Here is a 15,602-nt window from a genome sequence, read left to right as displayed (position 1 = left end):
CCATTCTCTTTGTGCCCTCCCACATATTTGAGGTTCAGACTAGAAAAATGCAATGACAGAAATAATGGCAATTGCCTCATTTATAATGATCACTATCAAACAATTCAAACAGGAAATAAGCACATTCTTAACGTACAGCATGGAAATAATTAAAAGCAAAGCAGCTTTTGCAAACTTACATAGGAAACACTCTTCATTCAAAGAGCTAGAAAAGTATGAAACAAGGAATTTTTGCCTTCGAGATTTTAAATTGAGTCAGTTTCTTTTTTTTTAAAAATCTATTTTCCCTATACCCTAGTTTTTGAGCTCCCCAAGCACCATTCCACAGCTGGGAGAGCCTAGTAAATTTGTGCTCTCTGGAGTTCCTTATTAAACAACTGCTAGGAGGCAAATAGCAGCAGTAGCTAACTTGCCGACAGATTCTTATCTGTGTGTGCATGGTTCTCTTTCCTCCATCCAGTCACTCTTGATGTGTTGCACCCCAGCACAACTGGGACCAATATCCTCGCAGGAATATTCACTAGTAACGTGGGTGAGGGTTTAAACTAGATTGGTAGGAGGATGGGAACCTGAGTGGGCAGACACAAGAGAGGAAAGCAAAAATAGAAATGACAGGACAGTAAAGTAAAAAGCAGAAATGGAAGGCAGAGGAAATGGGCTAGCAGCAAATAGGGCCATAGTACAAAAAAAGATGTGTAAAAAGACCCATCTATGTTTGCCATATTGCAGCAAGTTGGGAAGGGAACAAACTTGCATTCAACTCCTGATTGTTTAAAAAAATTGTTTGGAAATTTCGTATCTGGTGGGCAGATTCTGGCTAATAACACATCAAGAATGAGTGGATGGAGGAAAGAGAACCCCACACACACATGAGAATCTGTAGGCAAGTTAGCTACTGTCAATTTTCTGACTGGTAAAGCCCCTTTAGTCCACTTAAATAACATTTACATCAACAAAGCTGGGAACCATGAATAAATTGAGTCAACAATTCATGTTCCTCCCTTGCCTGTAAGGGCATGTGTTGATTAAGTTCTATAGGGTTTGGGGTGTAAATGGGTGGGTGCTACATCAGTGAAGAAAATTAGTCCAAGTGCCATGTGATTAAAATAAGGCACTGTATCTGAAAAAGGGAGGTCAGTGAAATAATTTGAGAAATTTGTCGTATATCTTTCCCAACAGATGGAACAATCAGCTCCAATTCAATTCTTTTGGCTCAGTCCCTCCAACACTGTAACCAGGGTCAGAACTGCTCTCCCACTGACCTCTTCTACCAGGGCAACTCCAATTCCATCAGGGAATGGCTTACAGTTGCTATAACACGAGCCTTACACCAGGGTGAAGACAGTTTGTTGGATTTAACAAAACAGATCTGCTCTTTCCTACAGGTAGGATTCCTTCAATTTCAATTTAACAAACCGAAAATATATTTTTTTAATGAAACTAAATTTATAGCCATTATCCAAATGGAGTACCTTGTTCTGTCATTGGCCACTTGCTTTAAAGGTAATATCACCTAAGTTAAAAAGATACATCTGGAAATGGACAGATAATGAAGATTATTATGGGTTTTAAAAGCCTAGAGATTGTAGGAGAAATTAAAAAGGAGGAAGAATTTCCACAATTTTGAAATATTGGGAATGAATGAGTGTAATATGAACTGATACATGGAATCACAGTTTCAAGACAGTGCAGTACCTCAAAGTTCACGCAACAATATGCAGGTAGTTTCTTTCTGTGGTAGGCTTTGCTTGTGGAATTTGGAAGATATCCAAACCAGATGAATTTGTTAGAAATAATAGATGTTTGATGTTGAGTTTTATGCTTAACTACTCTGACTTCCCAGGATAGAATGCTGGGAATATATAACAAGTGAGTCAGCGTCTGAGATAAGAGGATGTGACTTTGTTCAAAACCTGATTTCTGCATGCTCCTAGTAACAGGAAATCGATGGATTCTATGCTCAGGCATTTACCACACAAGGGATGAGATGAATGGCTTCTTTCTGTGCTATAACTATTCTATAATTCAATGAATCAACAGGTGAAGTTGGCAGAGGAGCAAAAATAATTACCAGCCATTTATCTTAACTGGAGAATAGGGTAGGGGCTATAAATACAGGATATTGGCCATATTTGGCTGCAAACTTCTGAGATGAGAACAAAGCAGAATAAACATCTATGCCACAAAACTTTATATCCAGTTGGGCACACCACATAGAGTCCCCATCACTCTGGGTTTGGAAAATCAGAGGAAACGTTATCTCTAGCTACTCCAACATGCCAAATTCTAGCAGAAGAAGCAACAATGTAAATTGACTGGCTACTCTTAACCAGTGTGTAGGTTGGCTGAGGGACACTTTGAGAAGGAAAGCTTAAATGAATAAAATATCCCCTCCAAAGATATAAAATATTTGGAAGAATGCAGAATTAAAATGGAAATGGAGTTGGAATTTCAGCCGTACTTGACTTCAAGGCAATGTGTTCCAGTGTTAATTTGAGTTGTCAGGCTCCACAATAATTGGTAGCCACTCACTTGCTTTTGAAAGGAAGGCTGATCAAACATTTAACTATTGTGACTAGCAACAACTCCCGTTTCTGGCCAGGTGCTTATGCAATCCCAGAGGTATTACCACTTGAAGAACTTCATTATTTTTGTAAGTCTTCAGAATATTTTAATAATCCTACTTTTCAGCAGCCAAATTGTGAATGTAGAACGTTCTGAAACTGAGAACAGTATGTGTGAAGCAGGAGGCTTGTGTCCTTGTGAAGGATAGATATTTAGAATCCCCCATCTTTCAGCCTCCTTTTTTTATTCTTTCACAGATTGTGGGCATCATGGGCTAGACCAGCATTTATTGCCCATCCCTAATTGCCCTTGAGAAGGTGGTGGTGAGCTGCCTTCTTGAACTGCTGCAGTCCATGTGGTGTAGGTGCACCCACTGTGCTGTTAGGGAGGGAGTTCCAGGATTTTGATCCAGCAGCAGTGTAGGAACGGTGATATAGTTCCAGTTCAGGATGATATGTGGCTTGGAAGGGAACTTGCAGGTGGTGGTGTTCCCATCCAATCTGGTCATGGGTATGGTAGATGCTGTCAAAGAAGCCTTGGTAAGTTGCTGAAGTGCATCTTGTAGATGGTACACACTGCTGCCACTGTGCATCAGAGATGGAGGGAGTGGATGTTGAAGGTGGTGGATGGGGTGCCAGTCAAGTAAGCTGCTTTGTCATGGGTAGTGTCAAGCTTCTTGAGTGTTGTTGAAGCAAAAAGTGGAGAGTATTCCATCACACTCTTGACTTGTGCCTTGTAGATGGTGTATAGGCTTTTGGGGAGTTATTCTCTGCAGAATTCCCAGCTTCTGAGCTCTTGTAGCCTATATATTTATGTGGCTGGCCTAGTTCAGTTTCAGGTCAATGGTAACCCTCCCAAGATGTTGTTGGTGGGGGATTCAGCGATAATAATATCACTGAATGTCATGGGGAAATGGTTGTTTGAGATGATTATTGACTGGCACTTCTGTGACACGATTGTTCCTTGCCACTTATCAACCCAAACTTGAGTGTTGCACAGGTCTTGATGCATATGGGCACGGACTGCTTCAGTCTCTGAGGAGTCGTGAATGGTGCTGAACATTGTGCAATCATCAAACATCCCCACTTCTGACCTTAAGATGGAGGGAAGGTCATTGCTGAAGCAGCTGAAGATGACTGGGCCTACGACACTATCCTGAAGAACTCCTGCAGAGATGTCTTGGGACAGAGATGATTGATCTCTAACAACCACAGCCATCCTCCTTTATTCTAATTTTGAATCCAACCAGCAGAGGATTTTCCCCTGATTTTCATTGCCTCCAGTTTTGCTAGGCCTCCTTGATGCCAGACTCAGTCAAATGCCGCCCTGATGTTGAAGACTCCCTTCTGGAGTTCAGCTGTTTTGTCCATATTTGAACCAAGGCTGTAATGAGGTTAGGAGCTAAGTGTCCCTGGCGGAACCCAAAGTGAGAATCATTGAGCAGGCTATTGCTGAGTAAATGCTGCTTGATAGCAGTGCCAATAACGCCTTCCACCACTTTGGTGATGATCGAGAGTAGACTAATGGGGCAGTGATTGACTGGATTGGATTTGTCCTGCTTTTTTGTAGACAGGACACAGCTAGGCAGTTTTCTGCTGGTTACATGCCAGTGTTGTAGCTGTACTGAAATAGCTTGGCTAAGAACGCATATAGTTCTGGAGCACGTCTTCAATACAATTGCTGGAATGTTGTCAGGGCCCATGGCCTTTGCAATATCTAGTGCTTTCAGCCATTTCTTGGTATTGTGTGGAGTGAATCAAATTGGCTGAAGGCTTGGATCTGTGATGCTGGGGGCTTCAGGAGGAGATTCAGATGGATCACCCACTTGACCCTTCTGGCTGAAGATTGTTGCAAATGCTTCAGCCTTATCTTTTGCATTGATGTGCTGGGCTCCCCCATCATTGAGGATGGGGATATTTGTGAAGCCACCTCCTCCTGTTGGTTGTTTAATTGTCCACCAGCCTTCATGACTGGTTATGACCATACTGCAGAGCTTAGATCTGATCTGTTGGTTGTGGAATCAATTAGCCCTGTCTATTGCATGCTGTTTTCGCTGTTTGGCATGCAAGTAGCCCTGTGTTGTAGCTTTACCAGGTTGACCCCTCATTTCTCATTATGCTTGGTGCTGCTCCTGGCATGCCCTCCCACACTCTTCATTGAACCAGGCTTGACCCCCTGGCTTGATAGTAATGGTAGAGTGGGGGATATGCTGGGCCATGTTGTTACAGATTGTGGTTGTATACAGTTCTGTTGCTGCTGATGGCCCACAGTGCCTCATGGATGCCCAGTTTTGAATTGCGAAATCTGTTTGAAATCTATCTCACTTAATACGTTGGTAGTGGCACAAAACTTGAAGGATGCATCTGCGACAGATAGATTGGTGAGGATGAGGTCAAGCATGTTTTTCCCTCTTGTTGGTTCCCTCCCCACCTGCAGACACAGTCTAGCAGTCATGTCCTTTAGGACTTGGCCGGCTCGGTCTGTAGTGATGCTACCAAGCCACTCTTGGCAATGGACATTGAAGTCCCCCACCCAAAGTACATTCTTTGCCCTTGCTGCCCTCAGTGCTTCCTCCAAGTGGTGGCCAGCATGGAGGAGTACTGATTCATCAGCTGAGAGTGGTGGGGTGGGGGTGGTAATCAGCAGATTTCCTAGCCCATGTTTGACCAGATGCCATTGGGTCTAGAGTAAATGTTGAGAAGTTTATGCTGTACATCTAGTTGTTGCAGGACAAGGAAATGTGCAATCTCGTCCAAAGCCTTCATTGTGCTATGCAACCAACCACACTTGGTGTGGAGAAATTTGTAGAGATGCTGACTGTTCCTTATTTTTCTTTCTCCATCCCTTTAGAGAAACACTTAGCCTCTAAGGTGCCTTTTTCCCCCTTGATGGTCACAGCTGAGGTCAGGAACTGACCTTGTGAGCTTCAGGTTCTGGTAAAGCACTTGGGGCTGCAGCATGCTTAGCCAATCAGTTTACAAAGTTCGCTGTGTTAAAATCAGGAGCAGTTTTTTTAAAAAAAAAGTAAATATATTGCAAAAACATCAGCCAAATATTGCCCATCTCAACTCTACCCAAGCTGGTTCAAGTATTGATATCCTGCCAGAAGGCTAGCATATATAATAAACTGAGTTTCTAATGTTTTAAGTGAGTGACCTTTCATTAGGACTGGAAAAAGTTATAAATGTAACAGGTTTAAGAAAGCACAGAGGCAGAAAAACTGGAGAAGAGCAGGAAAGAGGATAGGGTGGAAAGCAGGAATGATTAAATGACAAAAGGGAAGATGGTGTAAGGCAGAGGGGATAGTAATCTGACATGTAAAGAATCATAGGATCTGTCTCAGGGAGCTACAAACAGCAACAACCAAATCAGTACACCGGCACTGTTGTCCGAAAAAATGGATGTGTATTTTCCAGGGGCTGCCTTTGTAATGGCATTATGCAAGGAAAGCCCAGTTGGATTTCATAGTATAAGCATGATTGAAATATACTGAATGAAATTAACAACACGTTAAGCTTCGTTAGAACAGTGTAGAAGGCTGAGGACAGAGACCTATTCATCTTGCTTGCTCAAGCTGTGACACTCGAATTCCCTTTCTCAGTTTAGTGTGTTTTCTGTAAATAACTTTTTATGGACTTGAGTTGTGTAAATTCTGTAATTTTTATATTTATATCTGTTATTTCTGTATTTTAGAGCTGATGTGTTTATTTTGTTGTCTGGTGTTGCTGTGATTTTTAAAATTATGCTTTCCCAAAATCCCAGTGACAGCACTGCCTTTTTTGTGACTGATTGAATTGACATTTATGCTGTTGCATTGCAGCATTCACCAGAACAGTTTCCATCTGAAGAGTTCCCAGTAACAGAATCTAAAGTGAGCATGGATGTACATTTTCCAGGGGCTGCCTTTGTAATGGTGTCATGCAAGGAAAGCCCCGCTGGATTTCGGAAAGAGTAAGTATGATTGAAAAATACTAAATGAAATGACTATTTAGAGGAGGATTCAGTGTTTCAACTTATACATTTGAACCCTCAATCTTACGGCCTTTTGACATTTCCTGCAATTGTTTTATTTTAATTACCTAGCAAGTTGTACAACAGATTTGGTTCTGTCTTCACAAAGGAGGACACAAATAACATACCAGAAATGTTGGGGAACACAGGGTTTAGTGAGAGGGAGGAACTGAAAGAAATCAGTATTAGTAGGGCAATGGCGTTGGGGAAATTGATGGGATTGAAAGCCGATAAATCCCCAGGGCCTGATAATCTACATCCCAGAGTACTTAAGGAAGTGGCCCTAGAAATAGTGATGCATTGGTGGTCATCTTCCGAGACTCAATAGACTCTGGAATAGTTCCTACAGATTGGAGGGTAGCTAATGTAACCCCACTATTTAAAAAGGGAGGTAGAGAGAAAACAGGGAATTATAGACCAGTCAGCCTGACATCGGTAGTGGGGAAAATTCTAGAGTCCATTATAAAAGATTTAATAGCTGAGCACTTGGAAAACACTGGCAGAATCAGACAGAGTCAGCATGGATTTATGAGGGGGAAATCATGCTTGACAAACCTGCTGGAATTTTTTGAGGATGTAACTAGTAAAGTTGATGAAGGGGAGCCAGTGGATATGGTTTATTTGGACTTTCAGAAGGCTTTCGACAAGGTCCCACATAAGAGATTGGCATGTAAAATTAAAGCGCATGGGATTGGGGGTAGTGTATTGAGATGGATAGAAAACTGCTTGGCAGACAAGAAACAGAGTAGGAATAAATGGGTCTTTTTCTGAAAAGCAGGCAGTGACTAGTGGGGTACCGCAGGGATCGGTGATGGGACCCCAGCTATTCACAATATATATTAATGATTTAGATGAGGGGACTAAATGTAATATCTCCAAATTTGCAGATGACACAAAGCTGGGTGGGAGGGCGAGCTGTGAGGAGGATGCAGAGATGCTTTAATGTGATTTGGACAAGCTGAATGGGCAAATGCATAGCATATGCAGTACAATGTGGATAAATGTGAGGTTATCCACTTTGGCAGCAAAAAACAGGAAGGCAGATTATTATCTGAATGGCTATAAATTGAGAGGGGGGCATTTGCAATGAGACCTGGGTGTCCTCATACACCGGTCGCTGAAGGTAAGCATGCAGGTGCAGCAGGCGATAAAGAAGGCAAACGGCATGTTGGCCTTCATAGCAAGAGGATTCGAGTACAGGAGCAGGGATGACTTGCTGCAATTATACAGGGCCTTGGTGAGACCAAAACTGGAATATTGTCAGCAGTTTTGGCCTCCTTATCTGAGGAAAGATGTTCTTGCTATAGAGGGAGTGCAGCAGTTTACCAGACTGATTCCTGGGATGGCAGGACTGACATATGAGGAGAGATTGAGTGGGTTAGGATTATATTCGCTGGAGTTCAGAAGAATATGGGGGGATCTCATAGAAACCTATAAAATTCTAACAGGACTAGACAGGGTAGATGCAGGAAGGATGTTCCCGTTGTTGGGAACTAGGGGTCACAGTCTGAGGATACAGGGTAGACATTTAGGACTGAGATGAGGAGAATTCCTTCACCCAGAGAGTGGTGAGCCTGTGGAATTCGCTACCACAGAAAGTAATTGAGGCCAAAACAGTGTATGTTTTCAAGGAGTTAGATTGAGCTCTTGGGGCGAAGGGGACCAAAGGATATGGGGAGAAAGCAGGAGCAGGCTATTGAGTTGGACGATCAGCCATGATCCTAATGAATGGCGGAGCAGGCTCGAAAGGACCGAATGGCCTACTCCTGCTCCTATTTTCTATATTTAAGTGCAGCTTCTTTGGAGTATATGTAACACTAGTCATTCTCTAGCAGACAAGTAAATGTTTATACTTACATAAAGATTTGACAACCTAGACTAAATGGCTGTCACCTAAATCAGGGCTGGATTGGATTGCAACTCCAGAAATTGAAGAAGATGTTTGTATCGCATGGCATGATATAGTTGTCATTTTTGAAGAGACCTTCACCAATCTCTGACCTTAATTTGAACTTGATTTTGTCAGTGATTATTCTAGTTGTTGCTTTATCTCACCATCATTTTGGTTACTGTCAACATTTTTCTGTTGTCAAGCAAAAAAAGATTATCCTTTAATTGCCAGCAATTTCCGAAAGACTTGATCTCTCTTACATTTGTGTAAATAGGGACCAGTCTACCTGATCCAGGCAAGCCAGTGATTATTCCCATAATTACAACAGCTCTTTATGGTTGTGGCTAGAGATCTCTAAATTTGGCTGCGAGGAACAGAAAATTGCCTTCGTTTTAAAGGAATGGGAAAATTCACCAGTATTTGACCTACTAACTACAGTGTTCACTGGTGAAAGTAAGAGCTGGAGCATTATGCTATTGGTGAACATGAATCTCAACTTCACTGAAGGTTTGCTGGCTAAAGGAACTTTATACAGTGGGCATCTATTTGAAGTATGAGGGCAGTACTACTAGGAAAACTTAAGTGAATGTTCCTAAAATTACAATTATAAACTATTCTAATCCTTTTATCTGCTTTTATTGCTTAGTTCCTCTCTCTATAAGGCTCCATGGGTTAGAGTGCTGGTATATGGACTGGGTCACAAAGTGCGGAGAAATGGACAACTTAACCTTACAGAAACTGTCTGTTACCCGAAAGATGCATCACCAACCAATACTGGCTTGACTCCACCTCCCACCACAAACCAGTACCCTTCTGTTGTCATCCCTACTGACAAGCTGCATGTCAAGCTAGGTATGTCTAAGGTTAGAATAGCCCTGCAAACATGATTTCCAATACATATAAAATAATTGAATGAAGCATTAAGTTTTTTTTTTAAATATGCATGTACTAGGCTGGATTTTGTGGTCAGCAAAGCAATTGTGCTTCTCTCTGACCTCAAAGAAAGTTGCCCATAAAGATCTAGGGATTTCTGTGGCATGGATGTCCCCCTTCTGGCGCCAGTTTGGATCTAACACCGAGTCAAGGTATCCAGCAGCAATAATGTCATCAAGCAGGTTAAGCAACCAACCACATTGCAGTATTCTCACAAACAGCAAGCCAGGAAGGAAAATCTGCTGAATCCCTTCACTTTTCACTTTAAATTTTTGCACATAATGAAATAAATGATTGGACTCAGACATGGGATTAAGATAGAAGAGAAAATGCCATAAACTTTTTTTTAATGAAATCTCTGTTCGTAATAGCAAAATGCAACATTCAACAAATATAAAATAGCTCATTTGAGTTCAGTGCGGTTGTTTAACATTAAAACCCCAGTTGCACCTCATTCAACAGGGTGTAACCTTTTCAAGGGTTTTTACAGGGAGACTAAGACCATAAGACAAGAAGTTGTCCTCAGTTCATAGATTTCTAATTGATTGAATTCTTGGAAGGCCTCAATAGCACACCCTCTGGAGAAGCACAGAATCACAGAGCAATTTTTGGATTTCCACATTTAACTGAAATTAACTGACAGTTTGGCAATCATTCCCACAGAATCTAGGCTAATAAGATTTGATCTTAAAAGAGCAATGCTCCTCAGTTGGCATTTTTAAAAATCCAGTTCTTCTCTCCTGGGAAGTGTTACAAACATACGAACAAGGAGCAGGAGTAAGCCATTCAGCCCCTCGAGCCTGCTCTGCCATTTAATAAGATGATGTCTGACCTGATAGTAACCTGAAACCTGCATCCCACCTACCCCTGATAACTTATCACCCTCTTGCTTAACAAGAACCTATCCACTTTGTTGAGTTGCAGACACCGTTCCACTGTTGCTGGCAGCCCTGCTACATGCTGAGAGGATTGGGAGCTCTCAAATTTTGTTCCCCACGTCCAAACCCAAAGGCTTTGTGTTCAGTTGTGGTGCTTTTCTTGCTGCTTAACTATGATAAGCTTTGCTTAGCTTTGGAATCAAACCTGAGAGTATCTGGTCTTCATGGCTTAATGGTACACCATGTGGTGTCTTCTCAGTTGGCTTTGGCACCAGATCACTAATATCGTCAACTGAAATAAGATTTCTTTAGACTCTTTTTCTCCACTCCTGTGTAGCTCTGTTCTGTTGTTCTAAGTCTGGTTGTTTATTTTTGTTCCACATGGATTTCTTAGGCTAATTATTTAATTTGTTTCTGAATTTCCTCTTCCCAGGTGTCTCCCCGCCACCTGGTGCGGTGCTGGTGTTAAATTCATTGCCTCTGGAATTTCCTCTGGCAATGGCATTTGCTGAACAGTTGCTAACATGGAAACTGGGAGAAAGTGACGGGAAATCCGAGGATGAACTTGATGCCATTCCTGCATCAGTTCTCCTGCAGGTTGTTGAACTGTTTGGTAAGACAAGTTATCAGTAACAGATTTGAGCAATGTGTATCTTGTACATGTTTTATTCATAAATGTAATTTTTTTTATGTTATGACCAGGTGAGAAGGGGTGAACTGGCTCCTCTCTATTCAACTCCCTTGGTTGGTTACAACAAAGGTTTAAGTTTCTTTTTCATGAGGATATGACCTTTCCAAATCAGAAGGTATTTAACCCGTGAGCAATAAGGAGCCAATCAAACAAGGATTTCTTGAGTCAAAAAAACAAATTTATTAACCCCTAAACCCAAGAAATGTAATAATGCAACATCGAGCATTCAGACCTCACGCAGGCATACGTGTGCACATGCATGCACACATACACACATACACACACACACACACACACACACACACGTGTATCAGAAATAAGGGGAGGTAAAGTCCAATAAAGAAGTAAAAGAATATAGGCATAATTGCCCTTTGTCCTTGAAGCATAGATTTTAAACAGTGCAGCCGATTCAGGTTAGCTGGTTTCTTCGATGAAGCCAGATGTGGAACATGTTGCAATTATTACAAAATTTCACTGGTAGGTTTCTGGTAGAGTTGGCTTCTCTCTCACTCTCCTGTTCGCTCTCACTCGTGAATGGCTGGGCAGCCTTGCCTTGAAAAATTTCACCCATTGTGTATTTCCAAGAGATTTTGGGTGGGTCTGTCTCTGGCAGCCATTGTTTCAATAACCAGTACTTTGCATCTTTAATGCCTCTTCCTGAGATAGTTATAAGTTTCGATGGGCCTCTGGATTATCGGAAATGTCTATCTCTTCACACCCCTGAGGGTGCTTTGTGGTTTCTCAGCTCCAGTTTGGACTTTGCATCTTTTTAAGCGGTTTGCCCTGTCTCAGTTTAAATTGCAAAAGTTCCAGTCAGTTGAAAATTGAAAAATTATATTTTCAAAATGTAAAGGTGCATACCCTTGTAACAATGTATTTCCCTAATGTGTCCCGAGTTCAGACTAAAGTGAATAGATTCGATCTTGATTCCCAGAAGAAATGGTAACTTGTCAATGCCATCCAATGTACAGGAAGTGCTAGATCTGATTGGTGTGCCAATACTAGTTGTAATGCCTCCTTGTGTAATTGAATGTTTTGCAATTTAAGATCCACCTTCCAAAATTATCTCCCCTTCTGAAGATTTTGAACCTTGTAGGATTCTCAAGCCCCTGAGAGCTTTGATCATGCTTACATCCAAATGAGGCAAAATAATCTATCATGGGAGGATCAAAGCTGAACCTGATCTTGCCATCCATCCAGCTACACATATTTCAGTTGGCCTCATGGGTTAGTGGTCAGGCACAGCAACCTTGCTGATTTGTTATTCTGCTCCCATTCCCTCATGTGCAATGTGTAAGTACTATGTGGGTCGCCCTTAAGCAAATGTTGTCGTTAACGCGAATGTACTTTAATGCCTTTTTTCTGCATTTGATTACTTCCCCAATGTATAGCCAACCTCTTGTGGACAACAGACCTGTCCCCCAGCATAAAAGAGATGATATTCCATCTACTAGCTGAACTGCTGCGCAAAATCCATCAGCTGGAACAGAAGAAGAGTCCTGCTGGTCTATCTTCGTCCATTGCCATCCAGTTGAACCCATGCCTGGCTGTTCTGATGGCAATACAAACTGAGCTCCGAAAACTATATGATGAAGAAACACAAAACTGGATGACTGGGAGCAGTTCTGGTATTGGAATTGGAGTGACTGACCAAGGCCGTTTCTCCACCTACTTCCATGCTTTGATGGAGATTTGTCTTGCAGTTGCGGAGGTAACACTGCCCATCAATATGAGCACAGTGGTCAATGTGATGACTTCCACAAGCGCACCAAGCCTCAGCGATTCTTCTTCCTCCTCTTCCTCCTCACCAGGACAGACACCACAGAGCCCAAGCTTACTCTCCAAGCGGAAGAAGGTCAAAATGAAACGAGAGAAGACATCAGCAACAGGGAAGCGGCTCACATCACGAGGCAGTGAGAATGACACATCAATACTGAATATTGGTGGAAGTAAACCAGAAGACATGCTGTGGTTCCATAGGGCCTTGACATTACTCATGATCCTCCGTCACCTGACCAACAAGGACCCCCAAGGTCTAGGGGTGACAAATGATGCCATCTCAGATGCCTGTCAGGCTTTAGTAGGTTCTACCTCCCACAGCAGGTTGCTGGTGATCTCAGGAATACCAACGCATCTTGAGGAATGTGTTGTCCGAAGTGCCATTCGCCGGGCATGCAGTGCACATGGTGGCGTTTTCAAAGACGAAATTTACATACCGCTACAAGATGATGACCCTAAGAGGTTGAAAGTGAAAACTGATAGCAAGTTGGAATTGGCTAAGTCAACAACAGTCAACAGCATGGACAGCATGGATGTAAGCAGTGGCAGCAGTGTGACACCAGCAATGAGTATGAGTGCTTCTGCCTCCACCAGCCAGACCTCAATTTGCAGCTCACAGTGTGTTTCTCGGACAACAAGTGACCTTTCAGTAGACCAGTTTCAAGCAGGTCATGACATTGCTGCACCACAGGGAATGATTGATCCACACACTGTATCTAGTCAGGAGAGCCTGGACCTATCCCTATGCAGCACTGGGAGCTTGGGCAGTCTTGGTAGTCTAGGAGAACCCATGGACAGTGCAGACTCTGCTTCTATCTCTGATGTAGGATCCATGTACACAGTCACATCACTGGACAACAACCCACTTGTGACACGACCCATCAAAGGTTACGCTATTGTTGAGGTAAGGTTAAGATTTACCATTCAGGCTTCAGTCTGTGGCTTAAAGTGTGAAGGAGGATGTGGGGATTATAATTTAAAACCTGGTCTTAATTCTGTCTCAATTCTGTTTTAGAATTCATGTTATTCCCTTGTTAGGCCTTGCTGTGAAACATTCAAGTGCTTATGCATCACAATTGCCAGTAGCAGTTAGCAGTATAATTTCAGCTTTAAATCTCTTGTATTGTTTTTCTTAATTGAGGCTATTAAACAGGTATATAGTACCATTTGAAGCTGCAAATTAACCTCTGGGCCATGACATCTGTGAATGCTTATTACACTTGTGTAGTTTATGCCATCATAAGATATGGTTTTATTTTTAATGTAACCATCCAGAGCTGCTTAAGTAATGAGTTTGCAATTATTTGTTATGTTACTTTAATAGATTGGATGAAGCTTAAGTTGGTTTTACATATTCTGACCTTGAATGTAGCTAAACTCCAAGATGAACCTGTTTTATATTTGCAGAACAGAAATCTGGAAAAATGTTGAAGTTATTTGGTCCAGCATCATTTGTTACTAATCATTGGTGATTAACATTATTGCAGAATAAACAGACAAACACACTACCAAATAGCTGATGTGAAATATTTATTTTTTTCTTGCAAATCTTTTACAATTCAAACTAATTGGTTTACCAAAATCTGAAAATAATAAAGCAAAGTGCTAGAGATGCTGAAACTCTGAAATAAAAATAGGAAATTCTGTGAATACTCAACAAGATTTGTATCTGTGGAGAGAAAAGTAGGGTTAATGTTTCAAACCTGTGACCTTCAATCAGAGCTCTGATGAAAGGTCACAGGCCTGAACATTTGAAAAGGAGTTTACCGTGGTCTTTGGGACCCTGATGTCAGGACCAAAAGATCTCCTAACAGGCTGCCTTCAGGCTCACCATCCAGTTAAGGATGTGGATGTTGCCTACCCATTCAAAGGGCTGGCAGAAACCTTGACATCCCCATCAGTAGAGATGGGTGTCGCTGAGGCAGGTTGTGGATTGAGAGGATGCCTCAGAAGTGCCCATGGAGAAGCAAATAAAACAAAGTTTCAAATCAGAGTGACATAGCCTGTCTGAATAACCATTTAGCCCGTGGGGGTGACCTTCCCTACTGCAAACCCCTCTTTGGGGCATGGAGCCTGCAGCTCCAGGATCCTCGACCCCCCACCACCCCAGCCACAGAGGGCTACCAGAAAATGACCTTAATCAGGCCTTTAGTTATTTAAATTGACTGCCCACGTTCATTCAGCAGCAACTGATCCACATTGGTCCCACTGCTGGTCCCACCCCAGTTGGCAGAACTGCATCGGGGAGCCATCATGATGTAGCTCGCAACTATTTTCCCAGATTCTATTCCCCACATCCCCACCTCCCAGCCCACCATCCCAGGGCTGGGAAAATCCTGGCCATTAACTTTATTTTTCTCTCCAAAGATGCTTCCTGACCTGAGTATTTCCAGCGTTTTCTGTTTTATTTCTGAAAATAAATACTTTTCTATTTCACTGCTTGTTATGCACCTTACTTAAATGAGTATGCAATTTGTTTACACCAATAATGGATTTTAGGAAAAACATGGAATATTACATTAGCTGGAAATTTGTGTTGCATGGTTTCAGCAAATAGCTGTTTGGTCTTCCTTGTAAGCTTGGTGTCTTTGAAGCCTATTCCCATCAACCTGTTTGCTTCCTGCCCTTCCAAAATCTTTAATCATTTTATTATGTCCATTTTAAACACAAGCCTGTGTCTCTCAGGTCTTGTCTGCAGCATTCTGACAGGTTTGTTTTACCCTCTTGATTTACCCTCCTGTTGCACACCATTTCAAAAATTATCCACATTCAATCTTACCTCAGAATTAGCTCCAAATACCCATGCAGAATACCTGGTGTATGATTTCTAATTGTGCATGTAATAAATTGTAGC

General features: G+C 42.0%; 1 protein-coding gene across 3 annotated transcripts in view; it reads left to right on the top strand.

Annotated features, from left to right (window-relative positions):
• Positions 1-15,602, top strand: part of LOC121285485 (probable E3 ubiquitin-protein ligase HECTD4) — a 301,376-nt gene that overhangs the window by 234,030 nt on the left and 51,744 nt on the right. For all 3 annotated transcript variants that reach the window (XM_041201967.1, XM_041201965.1, XM_041201968.1), the window contains exons 57-61: positions 1,180-1,385; positions 6,386-6,516; positions 9,114-9,319; positions 10,712-10,891; positions 12,361-13,652. In XM_041201967.1, coding sequence (XP_041057901.1) covers positions 1,180-1,385; positions 6,386-6,516; positions 9,114-9,319; positions 10,712-10,891; positions 12,361-13,652 — 2,015 coding nt within the window. The remainder of the gene's footprint in view (positions 1-1,179; positions 1,386-6,385; positions 6,517-9,113; positions 9,320-10,711; positions 10,892-12,360; positions 13,653-15,602) is intronic.

This window comes from Carcharodon carcharias, chromosome 13, assembly GCF_017639515.1.
Source record: "Carcharodon carcharias isolate sCarCar2 chromosome 13, sCarCar2.pri, whole genome shotgun sequence".
Taxonomy (NCBI): domain Eukaryota; kingdom Metazoa; phylum Chordata; class Chondrichthyes; order Lamniformes; family Lamnidae; genus Carcharodon; species Carcharodon carcharias.
The sequence above is the reverse complement of the archived record's forward strand: the minus strand, read 5'-3'. Positions and strand labels throughout refer to the sequence as shown.